This window comes from Aspergillus wentii, assembly GCF_001890725.1.
Source record: "Aspergillus wentii DTO 134E9 unplaced genomic scaffold ASPWEscaffold_1, whole genome shotgun sequence".
In the NCBI taxonomy this organism is placed as follows: Eukaryota; Fungi; Ascomycota; class Eurotiomycetes; order Eurotiales; family Aspergillaceae; genus Aspergillus; species Aspergillus wentii.
Window position 1 is genome coordinate 1,635,018 of NW_024467832.1, and position 21,281 is coordinate 1,656,298.

Genomic DNA, 21,281 nt, shown 5'->3' on the forward strand with positions numbered 1-21,281 from the left:
AAGCCAGCACAGTAAGATTGCCGAGAAATGAGCAGAATTAAGAGAGATCACACATCCTGGGAATCTCTAAAAATACACATATTCAAAATATTCCCATCTTTGCTTTGAAACCTCTCTCATTAAGCATACCTTGTGAGGGATCTCTGTCTCACTCACTCTCTCTTCTATCCCTAGTACCAAGGCCATGAATACCAGCTCTTCAATTTAAGAGACTAAAGATCTAGGTATTTATGAAATATTCTCTATTCAGCCTCCTTTGATCCAAGGATAAGGAGACCGAATGACAAACACTTTTCAGTCCCAACAAAGCCCTACGATGAGGTCCCACAAACAAACTGCTGAAATGGATGGCACGTCGCCAGAAGACGGGGCCTGTTGTCGTGGTGAGCTAGCTCAATTCACTTGATCAGCCCCTCTCCCCTCCTCTACAAAACTCTCCCCTTACAAGAATCTCTGCTAAACTGCCTCTCAGACTCCCCAGGCAGACGCGAGGATAGCTCGGAAGAAGACCACAAGAGACGTTCAGAAGCCATCACCTTGATTAGAGCTCGAACTCTCACTCGCCTGTCCCCAACTGACCCTTCGCCTGATGATCTTGCCACCCAGCTGAGAGAGCCAACCTCCTCGTTCAATGGGCAGTTCACAGAGTTGAAACAGGTCCCGTTTGTCATCATGGATCCAGTCCATCCATCCAAGAAGAAAAATAACAAAAAGGGTGGAGGCAACCAAAAACCTGCCGCCAAAAAAGGTGACTCTTCCAAAAAGTTCACCAACCCTCGCACGACCAAAGATCAGCCCAATGAGCAACCTAGTGGTAGCGTTCCTCTCCCCCAGGGCTCTCCAGCTATCTCAGCATCTGGTCAACCACACAAGGTTAGGGAAAGTGGCACCCATAACAACGAACAGACTCAGAGTACATCCGACAGTCCAAAGAAACAGCCAGGCTTGGACGTGGATTCAGTCACAGGAGGTAAAATTCTATCCGATAGCGAGGATGACATTTTGACTCCTACTTCGTCTGTCAATCCTGCATCAGTCACACTCAATGAATCCTCGGATATCGAGACAGAGTCGAAGTTCATCCAGTCGCAGTATGTTCCTGCAGGGACTGTCCAAACAAAAGGCAAAAGCACAAACGCTGGTTCTCAAAAAGACACCACGGCCAGCAAAGATATCTCGGCCCAAAAGTCGAAATATCCGGCATCAGAAGCTGGTTCCACCACTTCTTCAGACAAGAAGAGGGCCGACAGCACGCTGGATGTAGCTTCGTCCTCTGAGTCTTCTACCAGCCAGTCCTCGAGCAAAACCGTAATCCCCATCAGAAAGAAGCTCCCTTCTATCCAAGAGACCTCAAGCGGAATGGAACTCACCAACTCGGTAGTCCAGGCCACTCCACAGAGTAATATAACCACAGAAACATCGCCAACGCATCCTGACAAGGGCAGCGGCAGCCACGCACCATCTAGCACCAGTACGCAGTCGACCGAAAAATATCATGGCAGCATAACAACGCAGAAGCCAGATGGATTCTTCTGGCAACTTGACAATCACGGGTTTCCCTGTGCCAAACCTAGCTGCGACAAGCGCTGCAATCTGTGGGATGGTGCGACGGTCATCTGCCCGCGATGCGGACCATACTCTGAAGTACGTTACTGCTGTAAGGAACACCTGTTCGAAGAGATCAAATGGCATTGGCTGTGTTGCGGAGAGATGACCTTCACCCATCCATGTCTGGAAAGCTCGATCCCTAAGCATGTGAGAGACGGATCACCTTTGTTGCCTTGCTTCCATCGTTACGACACCCCCGAGCGGCATCGCCAAGCTGTTTACTTCAACACCAACGCCAGGGAGGGGGACTATTTCATTTTCTCGGACTGGGCGGACCTTGTGGAAGCAGGATTTCCAGAGGACGTCACGCCACTGCGGTGCCCTTCTCGCATTTTTTACGCCGTCAGATTCGAAGACCCGGTAGAAAAGGATCGCTTCAGGCGTGTTCTTGCAGCCTGCCTTTTTAGTACGTTCTTCCATGTCTACCCATCATAATTTCGAAGAGCAGTAACATATACTAACCAAACTTGCGCATGCAGTGACTATCGAGGTATATGACCTTGTTGATTACATGTATCGTCTCATTCGAGATAATCTGCGCTCCCAGGGCACATGGTCCAACGAGATCGACACCGCATTGAAGTACCAGCTACACCTAGAGCTCGCAGTGAGCATTAGTCGAGAAATAACCGGAGAGAGACACGCTTGCGAAACAGACTGGAACGGACGATCCCGCCGCAACTGCCGAGACTCTGTCTGTCGGGGAGAGTTCTTTCACTATTTGGGATCGCTCGGAAAACGCGGTCATGCTCGTTTGCTTGATCACCTCGAGGCAAATCACTGGATGCTTCGTGTGGTGAGGACTACTCATCCTGAAGTGACGCAGGCAGCAGCCCGGATGCGCGGTGAGGGGTTTAAGGAAGTGGCGGACGAAGATAGAAGGAGCTTCTGTCGCGGAGATGGCTGGGACGGTGCCGGAAGTGGGGAGATGGAAATCGAGGGTATCAACGCTTGAGTAACATGTCGCATATTTCACTCGTTCTTGGAGGAGATTGGGACGTTGGTTATGTGGTTTTAAATAGCTTATACTTATTGGCGTTTGTCTGGATATCTTGTGTAGACTTGTTGACTGCGTTTCATTGGATCTTCTTTTTCTCTTATGGCGCTGGAAACCAACAATGCTAAAGAAGAGAAAGCTGGAACTGGTTATGTATGTTAATAAAAGACTGATATGAGACTTGCACCTGGAAACTAGTGTGGGAATTTGGAAATCTCTGAATTGAGCTATCTATATTTTTCACTTCCCCTTTCTATTTTTGTCCTTTGCATGTCACGGAGCGCCTAGGTAGTACTAACCTGGCCGATGCACAGTCTGCCCTACCCTGTTGTACATTTTTTCAAACATTTTTGGCCTAAGAGTAATGACAAGTATATAGTATATAATTTATTGTGTGATGTACTTCTTCAAGCCACGGAGCCTCTCCTTGGCAGTTTCGAGGATATCGTCATTCTTGCACACGGCGAAACGAAGATAGTCTTCGGCAATGTGGGCGTTGGCATCGGTGTAGAACTCAGTAGGAGGAATTGCAGCCACTCCAACCTCATGGATGAGGAACCAGCAAAGCTTGAAATCCCGAGGGCGGTTAGCAACATGAGGGGGGAACGGGTAGTCCTCCGGAAGCTTGACTGATGCCATGTTGGCAAGAACGAAGTAACCACCTTCGGGGTCGGAGTACTAAAAGTCGTAAGTCGACAATCAATTTGAAGGGGAAGTAGAGTCAGAACATACTGGGATGCCAAGTTCTTTGAAAATTTCGCAGAAGCGATCCATCTTCTGTCTCATCTCGGTTCGGCTTTCGTCCCAGAATCCCACCTTGTCGGCTTGTTCAAAGGCAACAGCTGCCGCCTCTTGGAGGGGTGACACACTGCTGTAGCAGATTCGAGTGTGTGCAGCAGCTACGTACTTGATCAAGTGCTCGGGTCCAACGAGATATCCAACGCGCCAGCCGGTGGCATAGAAGGCCTTACCAGCGGAGCCAACGGTAAGGGTACGCTCATAGATCTCTGGAGACAAAGTGGCAATTCTGGTGAATGGAACATAGTAGAGACGATCATAGACCTCATCCGAAAGAATAATGAGGTTGTGCTTCACAGCAAGCTCGCCGATACGCTCGAGCTCGGAGCGAGAGAAAACCTTGCCAACGGGGTTGTGACTTTCTACTTGTTAGCTACCCAGTAAAGCGTGTAAGATAGAGAAACCATTGCTCACGGCGAGTTGAGGACCTGGAAATGTTAGAACTTGTGCAATATATGAAGAAATGATGGGTGTTCTCACAATCATCTTGGTCTTAGGATTGATTGCCTTCTCCAGCTCGTCATAATCAATCGTCCACTCCGAAGCAGGGGATGTTCTAGTAGTGCCATCCTTAGGAGGTTGAAGCGGGACATATCGAATCTTGCCGCCGGGCATCTCAATGTTGCTGATGTACCTTCAAAGTGTCAACCTGTCGATCGTATTTGGTCGGGGACCACCACTTACTGGTCAAAGAAGGGCTCGAAGATAATCACTTCATCCCCGGGTTCAATGAATCCCATAAATGCACTCAGCATACCTTCCCCCAATATCAGCAAGCAAGATCAACACAACACTTAATTATCTCTCCCCACCTTCGTTTGCTCCTGTGGTGATTGAGACTTCGGTTTCGGGATTGATCGTCCGGCCGAAGGAAGGAGAGTATGCGTCGGCAATGGCTTTCTTGAGGCGTGGGCGACCCTGTACCATCGTGAGCAAAGCAATGAATGCGACAGTCACGGCTTCTTCGTCTCGGTACCTTTGTCGGGGAGTATTGGTTGCATTCCACCCGGTCCAGGGCGTCCTTTGCAGCATCTAGGGCGAACTTCGGGGGGTTGTAGCCGCTATAGAAGAATAATTCGTAAGTATTGAATCAATTACCTGCCGGTGGAGGCCCTCACTTACAAGAACCCTTGGCCCATGTTCACAATGGGCTGAACGGGCGAAGCCGCAGCGGCTTCGTTGACAATTGACCTGGAATTCAGGTTAGCAATTGTAGTCGGCTTTCATTAGTAGTTTCTCGTACCAAACATCCTGTCTTTGGCCAGCGACTCGTGAGGCCGGCTTAAAAGGATCAGGGCGTGCTGGCGTTGCGGACATGGCTCTGACTCCTTGATTGGAAACGCGGGGTAAAGCAGGTCGAGAGGAAGCGTAAAGCGCAGAAATGCTGAATGAGGGTTTGAACATGAACTTCGCTATAGCTGGAGAGAGAAAAGTACGGGATGTAGGAGTCATAAGGATAGAAACAAAAGCTTGGGTAGTGGTGGACTGGATTCGGTGGGTTTATCTCTGGCTACGGGGCGGGCATCTCCAATCTACGGGTTGAGGGTGGGTTGCGTGCTCGTCCGATTTGCGATATGGTAATAACCAAGGTAACACGGAGCGAGGGGTTTGCGCACCATTTTTCTTAAGTGTTCGGATTGAAATGGAAATAAGTTGAACTCAAAAAGTCTCTCATAACTTTCGACTTTTTTCTACTTTACTTTTTATAATTGTCACTCATGATGTTCCCCGGAAGCCGGCATTTGATGTAATATTCAGGCATTCAGGCACGGAAGATAAGTCAAAATGACTAATCGGTGCCAAGCTTCGCGCCGTCTCCGCCGCTTTCGCTCTCGCGTTCACGCGTCATTTCGAGTTGAGCATCTGTGCATCAGCTGTTGTCAATTTGATAACTTAACGGGGTAGTTCTCTCGAGGACAGACTTCGTGGCAGCAATTTCTGCCTACACATCTCAATGATCTAGCCATCATGGTTTCTTGCCCCATTTGTGGGAATTCAGTCCCGTCCCTGAAGATCAATGATCACATTGATTCCAACTGTCAAAGCTTCATTGATGAGCCGACCTCCAGCTCAGGGGAACAATCCTCCCAGAAGGCAAATGTCCCCAGCTTCTTTCAACCGACCTCGGCTCGCAAGGCTTCCGCTCAAGCCAGTTCACAAAAGGATACGCAGCCCTCTCAAGTCGACGCCTCACCTTTGCGGAGTGTCAACGGAAAAAGAAATTTGACCCGCGAGACCGATTCCCCATCGGAAAGACCCAGACCCAAATATGAGGATGCAGTGTCGGAATCGCAGCCGAAACGGCCTAGGGTAAACGCGTTTCAAAAAGCTGCACCTTTAGCAGAGCGAATGCGTCCACGGACGCTCGACGACGTTTGTGGCCAGGAGCTTGTGGGGCCTAACGGCATTCTTCGTGGACTTATCGAGCAGGATAGGGTTCCAAGCATGATACTCTGGGGTGGTGCCGGGATGGGGAAAACAACTATCGCAAGGGTGATTGCATCAATGGTGGGCAGCAGATTCGTGGAGATCAACAGCACTAGCACTGGGGTTGCGGAGTGCAAGAAGCTCTTCTCTGAAGCAAAGAGCGAGCTTAGTCTCACGGGAAGAAAGACCATAATATTCTGCGATGAGATCCATCGATTTTCCAAGTCACAGCAGGATGTTTTCTTAGGACCCGTGGAGAGTGGGCAAGTCACGCTCATTGGAGCCACAACGGAGAACCCATCTTTTAAAGTCCAGAATGCGTTGCTTTCCAGATGTAGGACATTCACCCTATCCAAATTGACAGACGAAAATGTCAACGATATCCTCCATCGCGCTCTTAGGGTGGAAGGGCCGAATTATTCGCCTTCTGCCTTGGTGGATGAAGAGTTGGTTCAATATCTGGCCAAGTTCTCAGATGGTGATGCCAGGACTTCTCTCAATCTCCTGGAGCTTGCTATGGACTTGTCGAAACGTCCTGGGATTACTAAAGATGAGCTGAAACGTTCACTTACCAAGACATTGGTCTATGATCGTGCTGGTGATCAACACTACGATACCATCTCAGCTTTCCATAAATCCATCCGGGGTAGCGACCCAGATGCCGCGCTCTACTACCTTGCCCGCATGATTCAATCAGGCGAAGATCCTCTATACATCGCTCGACGTCTGATTGTCCTCGCCTCCGAAGATATCGGTTTGGCTGATAACACCATGCTGACCCTTGCCATTTCGACCCATGCCGCCGTGGAAAAGGTTGGGCTTCCCGAAGCACGAATCAATCTTGGACACGCCACGGTGGCTATGGCACTATCAAAGAAAAGTACTCGATCTTATCGAGGTCTCAATAACGCTTTCGCCGCGCTGGAAGAGCCGGGCATTGCCGGGCTGCCAGTCCCAATCCATCTAAGGAACGCCCCCACACGACTGATGAAGGATATAGGATATGGGAAGGAGTACAAATATAACCCCAATTATGTCGACGGTCAGGTTTCGCAAGAGTACCTGCCAGACAAGCTGCAAGGTCGAAAGTTTCTAGAGGACTTAGATCTAGGCGAGAAGGTTGATCCAGACCTTGGCATTGGAGAGTATCCATACATGGAGACTGATTCATGATGCTTACTCGGGGATAGCTTATGAATCAATGAAATCGACGAGTTCACCAGAGCACTCTGGTAGTGGGTTCAATGACGGTTCTTTAGCCTACCTTGCAAGCTACCTTTCCACCCTGTGTTGGTTAATTACGAAACCCGGGACTCTGTAAGCAGTATGCGACGGACTCGACAGATGTTGGATCTGTTATCCCCTGGGTATTCCACCTTGAGAACTGTCTACAATCACTTCGTCCCTATAGCGTCATCGATAAACAGCGGGTTTATGGCAGTATCAATCACCGCCTTTGACACCGCCCCGAATCTTCCAATGAGCGGCTCAGAATGAATAAGACTATTCCTTTCTGGGACAACGCCTGTGCCACTATACCCTATTGAGAGGCGGCCTCTGTCTGCTCCCTTACTAAGGTGTTATTGCGTACTGCCACCAGTAGTGAAGCTGCTTCGCCTCGGTGGGCGACCATTTAAATACGCCTGGTGTCCCTCTCCAAAATCGAGTCACTTTTTTCTTTTCTTCTCAGGCTCTTTTGTCCTTCTATTTTCACCCCATTGTGGAGGGTTCCCATTGCTACTCATTCTCATTCATCTCATTCATCTCTCTTTGGTCATGGTTAGACTGCCCTAACCGCTTCCGCTGGTGACGCTTGCCTGCCCTGGGGCACTCTGCCTCGGACGGATCCTTGACCCAACTTTCATTCTTCCTCCTCAACATCTTTCCCCTTCTTATCCTTTTCATTTATATCACGTTCAACCTTGCTGTCGACCTGCTGTCGACTTTTTGTCATTTGTCGACCGTTATCCTCTTTGGGACGGACGGCAATGACGTCCTGTCCTCCTTAACCCTCACTTTGTTTGGCTTTGTTCTGTCATTCTCTTGGCCCATCACTACTGGTTATCATGGCCCATGAACTCCCTGTTGGTCAGCTTTCCCCTGGCTCTCGGCTCTCTTCTTTGGTTGCTGCCCCCCATGCTTCTTTGCATCATGGACCTGGTCCCATGCGACATACGTTCCATGGAGTAAGTCATACCTCGGTTTAGTCCTTTCTTCCTTCCTGGTTCTCTGTCTCAAGAAGACCTCGACCTTGGTCACAGAAATTAATCTACTTTCTCTTCCAGTCTCTCACAGAGGACCTAGCTTCGGTTACAAATGAAGCCCCAATCCCTCGTGGAATCCCGTGCGGATATCCAGCCCAGGCCCATATCCACGATTCTGTGCAATCTCAGTACTTCCCCTTGATTCATACAGGCTCTCACTTTGAAGCCAGACCACCCATCGAGTATCCTGGACCGCATCATGGTTTTAGCCATGAGACAGCACACCTTGTCTACTCGAATCATATGGATAACAGTCAGGGATTCACAGTTGGTCATACCTATCCAACCTCACTTCTCCCATCGAGATCTATACCGCCAACGTTGTCTGGTTTGCCTTTTCGTTCTGTCTTTGCCAGCCACCCTCAAACAGTCGCACCTCGAATGGAATCTGCTGGTGGGCCACCTTTGTATTCTAGTATTCCTCATAACCTCCAAAGCACATATCAGAACAATAATTTCAGCCTCGGTTATCCTCAGTCTTTTGTCGAGCATCAGGGAAAAGGTAAGAGACTTGAGTCTCGTATGTTTTCCTTGCTAATGGAAACTAGTTTCTCCGTCCAACGACCAAAGTAATAGCAGGGGGGTTTCATCATCTCCGACTCCAGGTCTGGAACCAGGCTATTCTGAGGGCTCGGATTTGAACATCGTAATAGAAGATCCAAAGAGTCCTAATGGTTATCGCGAGAAACGTATGCGGACCAAGAAGGATGCAGTGAAACAAAAGGAGGAGAGCAGACTGCTGAAGGAATCTGGCGGTGCATGTCTCTGGTGCTATCGCAAAAAGAAAAAGTGTGGTCCGATCCACCCTTGTCCTCTTTGCACATCCACTGGGCGCAGATGCATTCGTGAGTCTTCGCAGCTGAGTCTACTCGTGCCTCCCGCTCACGGACTTCCTTCCGGCGAAACCTCCCAAAACGCAGAGGGCCGAGTTTTTCAGTTAGCTACTGAAGTACTTTGCCGTCTGAAAATCAAGGCGTTTCAGACGACTGATGATTCGCGGGTGGTCGTGAATATCCGTCAGCCCAATACCGACCTTGGCATCTGGGTGGCAGAAATGTCCCAACTCGGGATAACTCCGTCAAACGGTCTGAATAGGGAGTTGGTTTTTAAATTGCTGGACCACGTTTGCTCCCCCGAGATGGACGACATCGAGGCTAGATTCCCGGGCCATCAGCTCATTAAATCTGCCTCGACAATGGCAAGGTTGTTTGCGGCACTCAGCAGCTTTTCCAAAACACAGGTTTACATCCGTCCAGCCGATGTTGATCCCGGAAGAATGACCATGTTTTACATTCTTACTACTTTCGCTCAAGCACTTTGCGAAATGTCAAACGAATTTTGCTCGGAGCTCACCGAAGCAATGCGGCGAAAGGAAACTCAGGACAACAATCCCGGTATCATAGGCTACTCCCCTTCTCCAAAGTCACCCAACCCTGTTTGGGTTGCTGCTGGTCTATATTATCGGGTTATCAAGGGCCTTTTGAGCTTCAAGCCCGGTCCGCCCATTGCGAACATATTCGATGATATCAAACCCCATCTGGATGAGGTTCACGCACATATGTGGAGCGTGCTTAGGTTTTTTCCGTTCGGCCAGAGCTCTAACACCAAAGCTTCGGTTAAAGAGGCGCTCAAAAACCATGTCCCCAATGTGTCGGGTTTAAGATGCTCTGATATCGCATTTTGGCTCGATTGGAGAGAAGAGGTCCCTCCTCCCACGGCTCTTCATCGACAGACAGACCCATATTCTGGGACTTCCTATGATATGGAATCTTTCCTTAATGAGGATTTTACACTCCCGACATTTCTTCCCGGCTCTGGGTGTGACTCGACTGGAGATAGTCAATCGCCACCTCAGATGTCAGAATTATTGTCTCCAGGTGATTCAGAAGCCGCTTCGTCTAGTCGGGCTTCTATTCAATCCTTGCCTCATGAGCTGGACACGCTTTACGAAGATTTGCTTGACCCTCTCGGTACCAATGGCTGGGATAGTACCATGGCGATCGATGCCTTTTATCGCGATGCTACTTGGGACCATGGACAGTGTGACCAAGCTAGCACTCGTGTTGGTTTCAACCCTTTTAATGATGTGCCGCTTCTATCTTAACGACAGCCCCGTCAATGCCCATTGACTTGGCTTAATGCATTTCGAGTAACAACGAAAAGCAGACAGCAATATCTCTTTACCACTTTTTTTTTTTTGTTTTCATCGCACCGTCGATTCTTCGGTATTGTTATAAACTTACCAAAAAGTGTATGCTTAGAACAAACAGTCTTTGCAGTGACTATATAATACACATACACCAAAGACGTGCTTCGGGGACTTAGGATCCCCCGATTGCACGATACGCCTGGATAACGGTTGGACATGAATTTCTTATTGTGGAGTTTTGGGTACTAATCATAATAATTTTGGCATGGATTTGGGGGTTTTTTGTTGATAATGAAGGGCTTCTTGGGCCGGTTTGCTGTAAGGTACTGCTATAGAGCACAGAATTGCTGCAATTGAAATAATTTGCATGCAGATATGATTCAAAGATATTACAAAGCTAGTAATTATTCCTCTCTTCTCTTCCACATCATAAATAAATAAAAATAATAAGAATCCTGCCTATCGTGGAGACTGCAGCTGTTGGTGTTGTTGGATCCGTTTCATCTTCCGCCCACCGCTTCGCGTCTTTCCGGCGCGTCGTCTTGCTCTCCGCAGACTCAAGACAAAGACAAGCTCGAATTCTCCCTCACCCCCACTTAGAGTTCATTCCATCTCTTTGAAAAGGACTTGCATCCTTTCTTTTGATCTGATCTATCTTATTCTTTTCTCCACTTGTTTCTCTTCCCATCACCCCTCCCCCTTCTCCCCGCCCGGTGTCTTCACCGGCTCTTCCTCGCCTGCGGGATTCCTTTGCAACCCAACGATGGCTTCGTCCGCTCATCAACCATTCGGGTCCCGGTCATATGCTGGAGGCAAGCTGCCAGACCGATCGATCAATGCAAACGCGATTCCCTTCAGTGCATCGACATTCTCACGTCGGGGCCTAGGAGCAACAGGAGCAGGCGATTTTGGGCCAGAAGGCTCCAAGTCAACACAACAAGCACCTCCTCCTCCAGTACATTCGCAGGCACACGGCCCATCGCAGGACGCGAATCCCTTAAGTCGCTTGACAGAGGAGCAGCGGGAAGAAATCAACGAAGCGGTAAGGATGACTACCTAATTGGGCTGTTTATGCCTTCGGTACTCCCAGACTGGACTACGCTGACACGGATTCCATCCATCTAGTTCACGCTTTTCGATCTCGACCGTGACCGACACCTTGACTACCATGAACTTCGCGTCGCCTTCCGCGCCCTTGGATTCACCCTCGCAAAGCAAGAACTGATCTCTCTCTTGACTACCTACGGCGTGCCGCGGCCCCAAGTGCAGCAACAAGCGCAACAAGCCCAGCACCAGCAACCCTCCAAGGCCGCCCCGGCCAGCAACCCTCAACACCCGTCTAACTTGCTCATGCCGCTCTCTGCATTCCAGGCCGTCACCGCACTCAAGATCCTCGAGCGAGACCCACGCGATGAGATTCTCCGTGCCTTTGAGCTCTTCGACGAAGGTCAGAAGGGTTACATCGACCTTGAAGATTTACGGCGGGTCGCGAGAGAACTTGGCGAGACCGGTCTAGAAGAAGAGGAACTCCGAGCTATGATTGAGGAGTTCGACCTTGAGGGTGTCGGTGGTGTTACTCGGGAAGCGTTTGTTAGCATTTGCTGGCAATAATTGGGGCTTCCTGGAAACTTTTCTTTTCTGTTTTTTTTTTTTTTTTTTTTTTTTTTTTTTTTTTTTTTTTTTTTTGCCATTGATCTTATATTTGACGGAGCTTGATGCTTTTGTCTTTGGGGTTCTTTTTTCAATGACTCATGCGCCTTGGAACACACACCCCTGGGGGTGCTATACGGGAGGCAAAAAGAACAGTGTCCTTTCACTGTCTTTTAAGCCTTTTTTTTATTGATTGTCATGATCTGACCGTGTTCTGTTGTCCTTTTGTTTTGACTATCCATTTGTTATATCATATGCTGTTATTGTTTTTTTAAAGCATTCCTGTTTCTCGTGCTGGATATTTTGGGCATTGGGCGGGCGCCAGTTTGGGGGGTTGTGTTTATGTTTATCTTTATTTTTTCTTTCCGATCACTTGGGATTTTTTGTTAAAAGTAACGTGAATATCAGACTTACATGAGAGAGTTGAAATGGATATTGAAGAAGGAGCTTTGGATTAGATGTGTATTGATCCAGGTAGACAGACAATCCATGAATGAGAGAGCAAAATATTTTGATATACGAATTGCAAAATACTCGAAACTATGTACCAAATGCAGTCCAGTCCAACTTATTAAGAAAAAGAAAGGTTCCAATCCCAGCCCAGCCCAGACAAACAGACCTATCATGACAATAAGTCGGCCCGGTTATATTTACGCCCCATATGGATCATGAGAAGAGGCCCGCAAGGATTCATAATGCGGGACCATCATATAGAAAAAAGAAACAAATGTAATACTGCGAACGCGAAACAGCAGACAGCTTGACTGAATCAATCAAGCATACCGTGCTGGACCTGGATACGGCGGTGGCGGTTCAGTGCCCAGTCCGCGATATCCTCCATTGGGTGCACCGTTCCACTGGCCCATCGGACCGCGCTGTGGTGGTGGCATAGGGCCTACCCAGCCGTTGGCATATCTGACAGGCGGCGGGGGCTTGACGGCAGGACGACGGCGACAGCGGTTAATCAGGCACGATGTCAACATGATGAGGATTAGTCCTCCCACGGCGCATGCGACAGCAATAACGACGTTCTTGTGGTCATCGATCCAGGAGCGAATCTCCCCACCAACTGAAGAACCCTTGCATTGTCCGTTGTCGCATTTACCTCCGCCACCGCAGGGGGTTCCGTCGAGGAAGTTCTGGTTCAGGGCCGCGCAGGCATTGGACTGCATGTTGGACGAGGCACATGTCAGAGTGCACGAGGAGCTATCGCATGCGTATGTGTCGTTGGTATTGAGAAGACTTCCCATGAGAGTCCGACACTGGTAATCACGGCTGGTACATTGGCCACTGGCACAGGTGAGACCAGAAGAGTCGCCGCAACTGGTTCCATCGTCCTTGTACTTGTCGGAGGGACATGAGCTTGAGTCACCGCTACACTTTTCTTCCAGGTCGCATTCGCCGCGGCTGGCCCGACAAACCGTGTCCGCAGAGGAATACTGGCATTTGGAGCAGCAACTATCATTGGCGTCGTCACAAACTGCCCCATCCTTGAACTTGCATGTTTTGGCGTCACAGCAGCTGTTGCTACCGCAGGAATCCTCACCACCACAGTCGCAGTCTTCACCATCCTCAACAATTCCATTGCCACATTGACTGCCAGTGATGGTAGTGACACCCTTGTTGTCTGAAAGGCAAGATGACTTGACATTGTTGCGACCCAAGCCCGAGCAAATGTTACCGATTGTGCAGGCAGAGAATTTAGAAATGTCATCCCTTGTGCTTGGATTCATAATATACTGAGAGTCGGCATCGCACTTGGAACTAGAGTAGGGGCAGCACTGCGACGAGGCATCCAGGCCCTGGTTGCAAGTGTCCTGGTCGCAATCATGCACCGCTCCAAATGTGTGACCAGATTCATGAGCGAATACCTGCCACCCAGCACCCGAAGTGCGAACAACAACGTTGGTCCCGCTGACCGATTCAGAGCCTTGGCTAGCAACTTCAGAGTTGCACAGCTGGCCCAGCCATGACAGACCAACCTCTGCACCCGTGGGGCAACCGCTCATGAGAGTCCAGTAGGCGTTGTTGTCCGATTGCGATCCACGCCACTTTGAGAAAGAGTCCAGTCGGGAAGTGATGTTTCCGCTATCACACGCGATGTTCCACGGCGCCGCGGTCGAAGCACTATCAGGACAATTACCGTCACTTACAGTCAGGTTCCGTAAACCAATACTAATGTTAAAAGACTTTTCGTAGACGTTGGATGCACTGTTCACGGTGTTGATGATCCATTCACGGGCCGTTTGGTTCGATTTGAAGGAATTGGTCAGTGTACAGTCTGTCGCAATACCAATCAACGCGACCTTCTTCGTGTCCGGGCAGCCAGACGTATCCCCGATCGTAGATTTCAGATTGACTCCACCAGAGTTGCCAGAGGACCCGCTAATGTCCGATTGCCGCTTGCTCATGCCAAACATCGAATTCAGAGACATGGAACCCCACTGGCTCGTGTCGCGCTTGGAATTCGACTGGTGGATCGGGTGTAGGGGGTCAGTATTGAAGCCGAGCTTGTCGGCCTCGCACGACGAAGAAGTGTCCAGAGAACGCTTCAACTCGGAGTGTACATATCGAACCATGTCAGAGTCACGATAAACGACCATGTAGTCGTCTTTGCTGCGTTTGATATCGACATCATCTTCACGTTTGGTCTCGAGGTAGGTAGATTGCAGCTCAATGTGGTGGTGGTCTCCATTGACGCTGAAAACACCCTCAAATAACGGCTGCGGCCCATCTTGTTTCATGTATATTCTTGCGAATCCTACGGGATTCCATCTGTTGTTATCCCTTCCAACAAAAGCATCGCCCTTGTAGACCTTATGTTCGTGTCGTTTAATGGCCTCTTCCTGTTTAATGTTTCCATCAACATCAATATACTGTACATATGCGTCGTCGGCCAGGATGTCGTGGTTCGGTTCTAGTTCTAGTTTTACGCGTTGGGTTCCACGGTGCAGGGTGAATGTGAGGTCGAAGTGGGATAGATGGTCGATCTGGTGGGAAGGCGTGTTGATCACCGCATGGTTGATGTTGGTAACATGTCGGATGGCACGAGGCGCCTGGGAACGGGCTGTAGGTGAGGAGCGTATTAGAGGTGACGCGAGACAAATAAGCAGTTGGATTGGAAAACTAACCTTGCACATCCAGTGAGAAAAGGGAAACTGCACTTGCAACCAAGGGCACGAGATTCTGAAAGAACTTCATCAGGAATACGGTCGGGCAGTCAAAGACAGCCGCACCGAAGGAAAGTGTATAGCGATTGAATTGTTTTTATGGCAAAAAACGAGCGTGGTGATATAGTTGTTGTGTGGGTTTCATCAAGTTCCAAGACGGAAAAGCATCAGGCAGCAGTGAAACAACCTCGGATGGACCCAGTTAGATCTCGATACGGTCTGTTGTCATGTATGATCTGTCGAAGGTTCGAAAGAATGAATTGATGGTTTCCCAGCACCATGCAAACAAGCCGATCAAACTTGAGATCAACAGAGCGACGAGCGGTATGCAATGGAATTGCAGGAACACCCGCTTGGTTCGAGGCGCAGTAGGTGGCTTGGCGAATCACAGGGCGATGGGGAGGGAAACGGTTGAACGATGACAGGAGATAGAATGATCGATCAAAGAAAGGGGGTGGAGAGAACGAGAGAAACGAAACGGAAGGGGACGGATGATAGTGGAGAAGAAAGAGAGAGAAAGAATGACAAGCGATAAAAAGTGAGCGAAAGCGAAAGCGAAGGTGTCAACGGAGTGTCGCCATTAAGGGAGGATTTCGGGTCGTCCGAGACAACGAAAGAGCCAAGAGACTCGGCGCTTAGGCTGGGGCAAGGATTAGTGGATGGCTTATACGGAAAGATTGAGGCCATACTTACGATGGAAGGATCGTGTATCCTGGAATAATTGATGAAACGAAGGGAGGAAGAGAAGAGGAACTGGAGGAGAGGAATTGCTTCGGGGTCTGAGTGGGTCGACGCTTAAAACGTCAGGGTCCAGATTCAAAATAGCCTCAGGGTCTCCAAGAAAGATCAGCAGGGCGGTTATTATTATTATTATTCTTCTTCTTCTTCTTCTTATTATTATTTCAGCTTATGAAGTCTAATGATTTATTATTGATGCAGGTTGCAGAGCATGTAAAACTCTGTCTAGTTGTACAGTTTCATACCAATACATTCCACATCAATCAGTCGCGGAATGATACATTTCATGCGCAACCAGTGCAAAATGAGGGATCAAGACGCCACAACTTCCACAGGCCACGCTGGGCATGGTCTCTTCCTCGTCGCTGTCTTCCCATGCATTCTCGGGAGCGTCATGAGTGGCCAGTGGTGTCGCTGAAGATTCTTCTACACTGCTGGACGGATGATCTACCGCATCTGGCATGTCTGTAGATCGCACGTCAGTCTCGGGCACTTTCCAATCTTTAAGCACTGTCTCTTGGTTTCGAAACATCTTCTGGATGTCCCGACCACTGCTCTTCTTCTGCTCGCCGGCACTCTCCACCATGTTGGTCACGGCGATATTCAAGAGGCTCAAATTCCATCCAGACTTCTCGGGATGAAGCGTGCGGAACATGGAGAGAGCATGCTCCTGCACTAGCTTCTCGGCCAGTGCCTCTACGTTATCGTCGAGATTAAACACATACTGCGGAAGAGGCGCAGAGCGAGAGATTCGGTTGTTATAACTGCGACTGCGCCCTCCGTCCGTGGGAAGAGACCTGGGCCGTGTAGATAGGCGCAGTGTCTTGGGATGAGCAAGCCAGCGAGGCTTGGAAATAGCCTGATCAGATTCGTGATCCAACTCGGTCAAATCTGTGCGCATTCGACGGATTAAGCTCGCCGATAACGCGACCAGCTCTTTCTTGACACCTTCAAGGCTGTCCAGGCAGCCATAGGAGTCTTCTATACTGATCTGCGTTGGCAAGTCTCTCGCTTCTGAGACCTCTGAAGTATCAACACCATGGATCAGCCCCCATACTCGTAAACCAATGCCTCTGGGAGATCCAGGCCCACCAAGGATCTTTTCCAACAGGGCAGGACCTATTCCAGGAAACAGACGAACATCTTGCACGGTGATCTTGTCATCCGAGCCAGCGTCGGTCCCAAGGATGTGAGTCTTGAGTTTGTTGGCAAGCTTGGAGCCAATCCCGGGAATCTTGCGGATTTCGTGGTCATCCAGGAATTTGGTTACATTGCTCACTGCGCCTTGCTCCCCTGGAACATAAGGTGGAAGCAGGGTGGTGAGACTATTGGGTTTATGGACATTTCCTGCTAGCTTTGAGAGCAATTTGGAAGTGGATATGCCCACTGAGGCAGTGTAGCCTTTGAGATACTCAAGCTGACTGCGAAGGTATCCCGCCAAATGAGAGGCAACAAGAAGGCGGATGCACAGGCGATCCGAGCCAGGCTGCGCCTTGGAAGATGGTTCTACGACGTCGGGATCTGGCGGATAGGTGGGACCATGGAAAGTGGTCGCATCATATAAGAAGCCGACCGTAGGGTCCTGGCGGTCAAGATGGAAAAACGAGTTGGCCAAGTCGTTACGATTCAGCACGTCGACATTGTACTCGATCATCTCTGTAGTGTCCAGGAAAAGCTGACTCGATTGTCAGAAATAGCAAAGAGATAAAAAAAGAAACTCCCCCTCCCAATGCAAGCATACCTCATCAAAGCCCAATTTCTCAACTCTTCCGCCCCAGACAAATGCCCGAAGGAAGAGATAAAGATCTTTGGAAGCATCCCGAAATCTGGTTAGATCTTCTCCCAGGACAATGACCAGATCTGGACAGGTTTGCTTTGCCTCCTTGATGAGTTGGAGTTTGCGTAATCCCCGTCGTCGGGCTTCATAGTTGCAAGTCACGACAATCTGTTTCTGCTGGACCGCGAGGGGGAGGGATTTCAAGACAGGCTGTTCGGCTTCGAAGACGGAGGCGTAGAAGCAGTCATAATCCTACCGAATACGGTCAGCCAATTCCTATTATTATCATTTGTTCGGTGCATTTTTATTTGTATTTTCAAGGTGACCGACAAAGTGGATGATGATACGACTGTCATCTCTGGATGGAGGCGCAGCCATTTACTCCGAAGCATTGGTGGAGATAATCCGGGTCATCACTGGTTCGTAAGATAAATAAGAAGCACAGATGTCTGGATGATCATAGCAACAGCGCAGGCTGCTGAGTTTGGGAGAAACGATTCAGCCTGGAAGTTGAGCTGGTGGAAATGCATTGAAGGTGAAGATGAAGGCATATCCACAGTGGAGGCACGGCGGGCTGTGATTGGCCAGAACGGGTGGCTGGGGAAGTGGCTGGAGATTTCACGTGAAAAGGCCAGATTGGGACTAGCGTGTATTTCTTGAATGCCTTCATTTACGCTGCAACTACTAACTAGAGATACTAGCAGGTGCTAATATTTAGTCGAGATCATGGCAATTTTAAAGAGAATTAGCAGATAATGTAGCGGAAAGCTGATTGGTTGTATGGATAAGACACACGGCGTGTGCATAGGCATGTTCTACGTCATCGATGCATTCTAGTCGCTGCACGTCTCCTTACGCTGTACATGAGGTTTAATGCTTCTGGGACGGATATCAATCTGTAAACAAACCTGTATAGAAAGAAATGATATCAAATAGCAGTGTTCCAATATATGCACTCCATTCTCATGCTGAATGCTGAATATTCCTCTCGAATGACACTCTTGGCGATGCCCCACGGGCCTCGTGTCCTGGTCTTTTTATAGATTGACGGTATACGAAGGGTTCAGATCAGAGTCATTTCAATCTCGACAGGAGATGCTAGCAGAACTAGTAGCTAATAGTCGATCTGAATAAGTCTTGACATCTCCAACATATTACTCTATCTCATCGCGATATCTGGATTAATCTGACTACTCCTTGAGATACTACTAGAATCAGAAGATCTGCAGCACTCACCATGGACACCAGATGCTTATTATAATTAGAACAGGATGCAATATGAAGCAATATGACTGCCTTCTGATTTGATCCATCATTAATCAGACAGTCTCTTCTCATTAATGGCCATTAATTAACGACTCCAGTCAGTCTCTGCTGCCGCGTGTCCTCAGCGGAGCCGATGGCGATGGGTCTCGACAAGAATAGTTCACAGTGCAGTCGATGCAGCTTCAAATAGTCAATTCAACAGATGATCTGCTTTTTTTTTTCTTTCTTTATTTTCTTTTTAGCGTTCTTTTCTGGTTATTATTTCCCACTGTTATTTATTTTTATGACTTCTGGCCTTCCTGGTCATATTAATTAAAGCATCCATCGCCATCCATCGCCATATTATCGCCACCACCTACAAAACCCAGACCTGAGCCAGATCCAGATTATCACGAAAGAATAAAAAAGAAATAAAAAGTCAGACGCAGACTCAGACAGGCTCAAATAAGAATCAAAAGCATCACATCAGAATCAGAAACACACAATCTCAGATCTTCATCTCCACCATGCGCTCTCGTTGACTCCAACCCCTCATTTTCTGTTCTATTAATTCCTCTCCAAGCGCCCATCTCCACCTCTCACCACCACCGTTAATTATCTGCATTTGCCTCCCATTATTATCGCTTTTATCTTCTTTCTGATATTTATTAAATCTTCGCCTTTTCCCCTCCAAAAGACCCTTTTTTTTTTCCCTTGTCTTTGCTTCACCCTGTCTTGCTTTCTCTCCGCCATCTCGACTGCGCCATCTCCCTTCCTTCGTGCGGGGCGCAGCTTCAACTACATCCACCTTCTTCCTCTCTTCTTCTCTTCTTCCTCTTCTCTTCTCCCATCCGAGGGTCTCCGCCATGCTCGTGGCCCCAATAATGCCCCTCCAAGCTTCGCATCTGCATGCTCCTCCTTCCTCCGATACAAGTCGATCTCCTCCTCATCCCTCCTCAACATGCCAACCGTCGCTATCCTCTCCCAACATGTCCTGCGCGACCGGTAACCAGCGGACAACCATCGCATCCAGACCTAAACTCACCCTTCAGACCTCTTCTCTCCCTCAGACCTTTGGGAAATCTACGACTGGTCTGTCTCTCTCGTTCGCTGCGGGCGCCACCGCATCTCCCACCGTTCGCAACACCTTCAAGAACGCTTATGACGTCGCACATCCCCCTTCTGCAACCGTCTCTCCTTCGAGAGCGTCCAGCAACAAGTTCTGCAAGCCTTCCTCGCCATACACTACCACAAATAGCCCCTACCAACTTCCTCTTGGAGTGAGAAGTATTCTCCGTAATTCGCCGCTGGAACCCTCCTCTCGACGGCGTTCCGGATCGGTGGCTACCAACGTCGCCAATGGAGGGTCCACACAGCGCCGAGTTCTCTTCCCCGCGAAGAAGCAGGTGAGCTATCGCCAGCCTCTTGAAGAGGAGATCCGGACTGTGCGCTATACCGCACGTCACTCCGACATTGTCGCAGAGCCACCCAAGCCCCGTGAAGAAAGGTCGGATGAAGACTCGGATACCAATTCAAGCTTGGCTCCATCGGATACAAGCTCGTCCGACGATGATGCAGGAACAAAATCTTCTCTTTCCAAACTCGAGAGAAAGAAGCGAAAGAACATGAGCGCCGAGAAACAGATTCGAGCGGTCGCACTTCTGGATGGCTTAGAAGGTGACTCGTATGGTTCTTCGACGCCGCAGACCCCTCGCCAGGGCCGTGTTAAGCGTCGTTGCGAATGGAGATGGACACTGGGCCCGTTGGAAAAGCGTGATGAGCTGATCAGCTTACCCCAAACACCACTGGGAACGACACCGACCATCTCAACGCCCCCGGTCAACCAGGAGACCAAGGGAACAGAAAAGGAAACACCTGTATCATTTCATGGTGATTCCGACTTTGCTCCTTCGCCAAATCCCTCGCAGGACCCCTCCAGTCCTGGTTCGTCTGTTGCCTCCAACCTGGGGAACCCCGACGAGACCAAGACCAACATGACTCACGAAGCCGAACGTGCAAATGAAGGTCGATAGCCTTGATTGACCTTTCATTGGTCATATCTCATTCACGATTTCAAACATTTAACGAATTATGCCATTTAGAGGGCGTCTTTGGAGCTTGTCAGCCAATTCTTCTATCTATTATTATATATCCACGGGAGCATCATTTCTACTACTCCGCATTATGCATTATGCATTGATGTTTGATACATCACTATCTCGAGGAGCTCGAGTCTTTCAATTCTTCTATATATATCTTAATCCATTTTATACTATTATCCATCACTGGCATAACTATCACATCTTTTTCTTCTTGGTAGAACACCTCAACAATCGCTAAGTCTCACCGTAAATAACATGAAACAACAGTAAGACACATCTCACATACATCTCATTCACATCCCCAATCTCACTCATTCCATGGAAAAGCATCAAATGATCGACAAAAAATTATTATA

At 48.9% G+C, this 21,281-nt stretch overlaps 8 protein-coding genes across 8 annotated transcripts; 5 read left to right on the forward strand and 3 right to left on the reverse strand.

Annotated features, from left to right (window-relative positions):
* Window positions 1–343: 343 nt before the first annotated feature.
* On the forward strand, window positions 344–2,563 carry ASPWEDRAFT_22781 (uncharacterized protein; the record flags this gene model as incomplete). The annotated part of the gene is made up of 3 exons (XM_040832382.1): window positions 344–383; window positions 473–2,014; window positions 2,088–2,563. 3 exons carry the CDS (start codon window positions 344–346, stop codon window positions 2,561–2,563), a joined length of 2,058 nt encoding a protein of 685 aa, XP_040694292.1.
* Window positions 2,564–2,992: 429 nt separating this feature from the next.
* Window positions 2,993–4,720, reverse strand: ASPWEDRAFT_166684 (kynurenine--oxoglutarate transaminase; the record flags this gene model as incomplete). The annotated part of the gene is made up of 9 exons (XM_040830036.1): window positions 2,993–3,283; window positions 3,338–3,761; window positions 3,818–3,831; window positions 3,884–4,037; window positions 4,088–4,160; window positions 4,216–4,321; window positions 4,380–4,464; window positions 4,526–4,594; window positions 4,647–4,720. 9 exons carry the CDS (start codon window positions 4,718–4,720, stop codon window positions 2,993–2,995), a joined length of 1,290 nt encoding a protein of 429 aa, XP_040694293.1.
* Window positions 4,721–5,371: 651 nt separating this feature from the next.
* On the forward strand, window positions 5,372–7,003 carry ASPWEDRAFT_22783 (ssDNA-dependent ATPase MGS1; the record flags this gene model as incomplete). The annotated part of the gene is made up of 1 exon (XM_040832383.1): window positions 5,372–7,003. One exon carries the CDS (start codon window positions 5,372–5,374, stop codon window positions 7,001–7,003), a length of 1,632 nt encoding a protein of 543 aa, XP_040694294.1.
* An 893-nt stretch (window positions 7,004–7,896) lies between these two features.
* On the forward strand, window positions 7,897–10,198 carry ASPWEDRAFT_22784 (uncharacterized protein; the record flags this gene model as incomplete). Its single annotated transcript, XM_040832384.1, has 3 exons — window positions 7,897–8,016; window positions 8,116–8,596; window positions 8,643–10,198. The coding sequence occupies 3 exons, from the start codon at window positions 7,897–7,899 to the stop codon at window positions 10,196–10,198; spliced, it is 2,157 nt and encodes a 718-aa protein (XP_040694295.1).
* A 590-nt stretch (window positions 10,199–10,788) lies between these two features.
* Window positions 10,789–11,901, forward strand: cdc31 (putative cell division control protein Cdc31). Its single transcript, XM_040833917.1, has 2 exons — window positions 10,789–11,285; window positions 11,369–11,901. The coding sequence occupies exons 1-2, from the start codon at window positions 11,007–11,009 to the stop codon at window positions 11,852–11,854; spliced, it is 765 nt and encodes a 254-aa protein (XP_040694296.1). The 5' UTR covers window positions 10,789–11,006; the 3' UTR covers window positions 11,855–11,901.
* A 765-nt stretch (window positions 11,902–12,666) lies between these two features.
* admB (ADAM family of metalloprotease ADM-B) lies at window positions 12,667–15,094 on the reverse strand (the record flags this gene model as incomplete). The annotated part of the gene is made up of 2 exons (XM_040827503.1): window positions 12,667–14,960; window positions 15,025–15,094. The coding sequence occupies 2 exons, from the start codon at window positions 15,092–15,094 to the stop codon at window positions 12,667–12,669; spliced, it is 2,364 nt and encodes a 787-aa protein (XP_040694297.1).
* A 795-nt stretch (window positions 15,095–15,889) lies between these two features.
* ASPWEDRAFT_55995 (putative DNA polymerase iota) lies at window positions 15,890–18,117 on the reverse strand. Its single transcript, XM_040838261.1, has 3 exons — window positions 17,909–18,117; window positions 17,543–17,830; window positions 15,890–17,476 (listed from the first exon to the last, which is right to left on the reverse strand). The coding sequence occupies exons 1-3, from the start codon at window positions 17,954–17,956 to the stop codon at window positions 16,061–16,063; spliced, it is 1,752 nt and encodes a 583-aa protein (XP_040694298.1). The 5' UTR covers window positions 17,957–18,117; the 3' UTR covers window positions 15,890–16,060.
* A 1,695-nt stretch (window positions 18,118–19,812) lies between these two features.
* On the forward strand, window positions 19,813–20,856 carry ASPWEDRAFT_22788 (uncharacterized protein; the record flags this gene model as incomplete). The annotated part of the gene is made up of 1 exon (XM_040832385.1): window positions 19,813–20,856. One exon carries the CDS (start codon window positions 19,813–19,815, stop codon window positions 20,854–20,856), a length of 1,044 nt encoding a protein of 347 aa, XP_040694299.1.
* Between the last annotated feature and the right edge of the window lie 425 nt (window positions 20,857–21,281).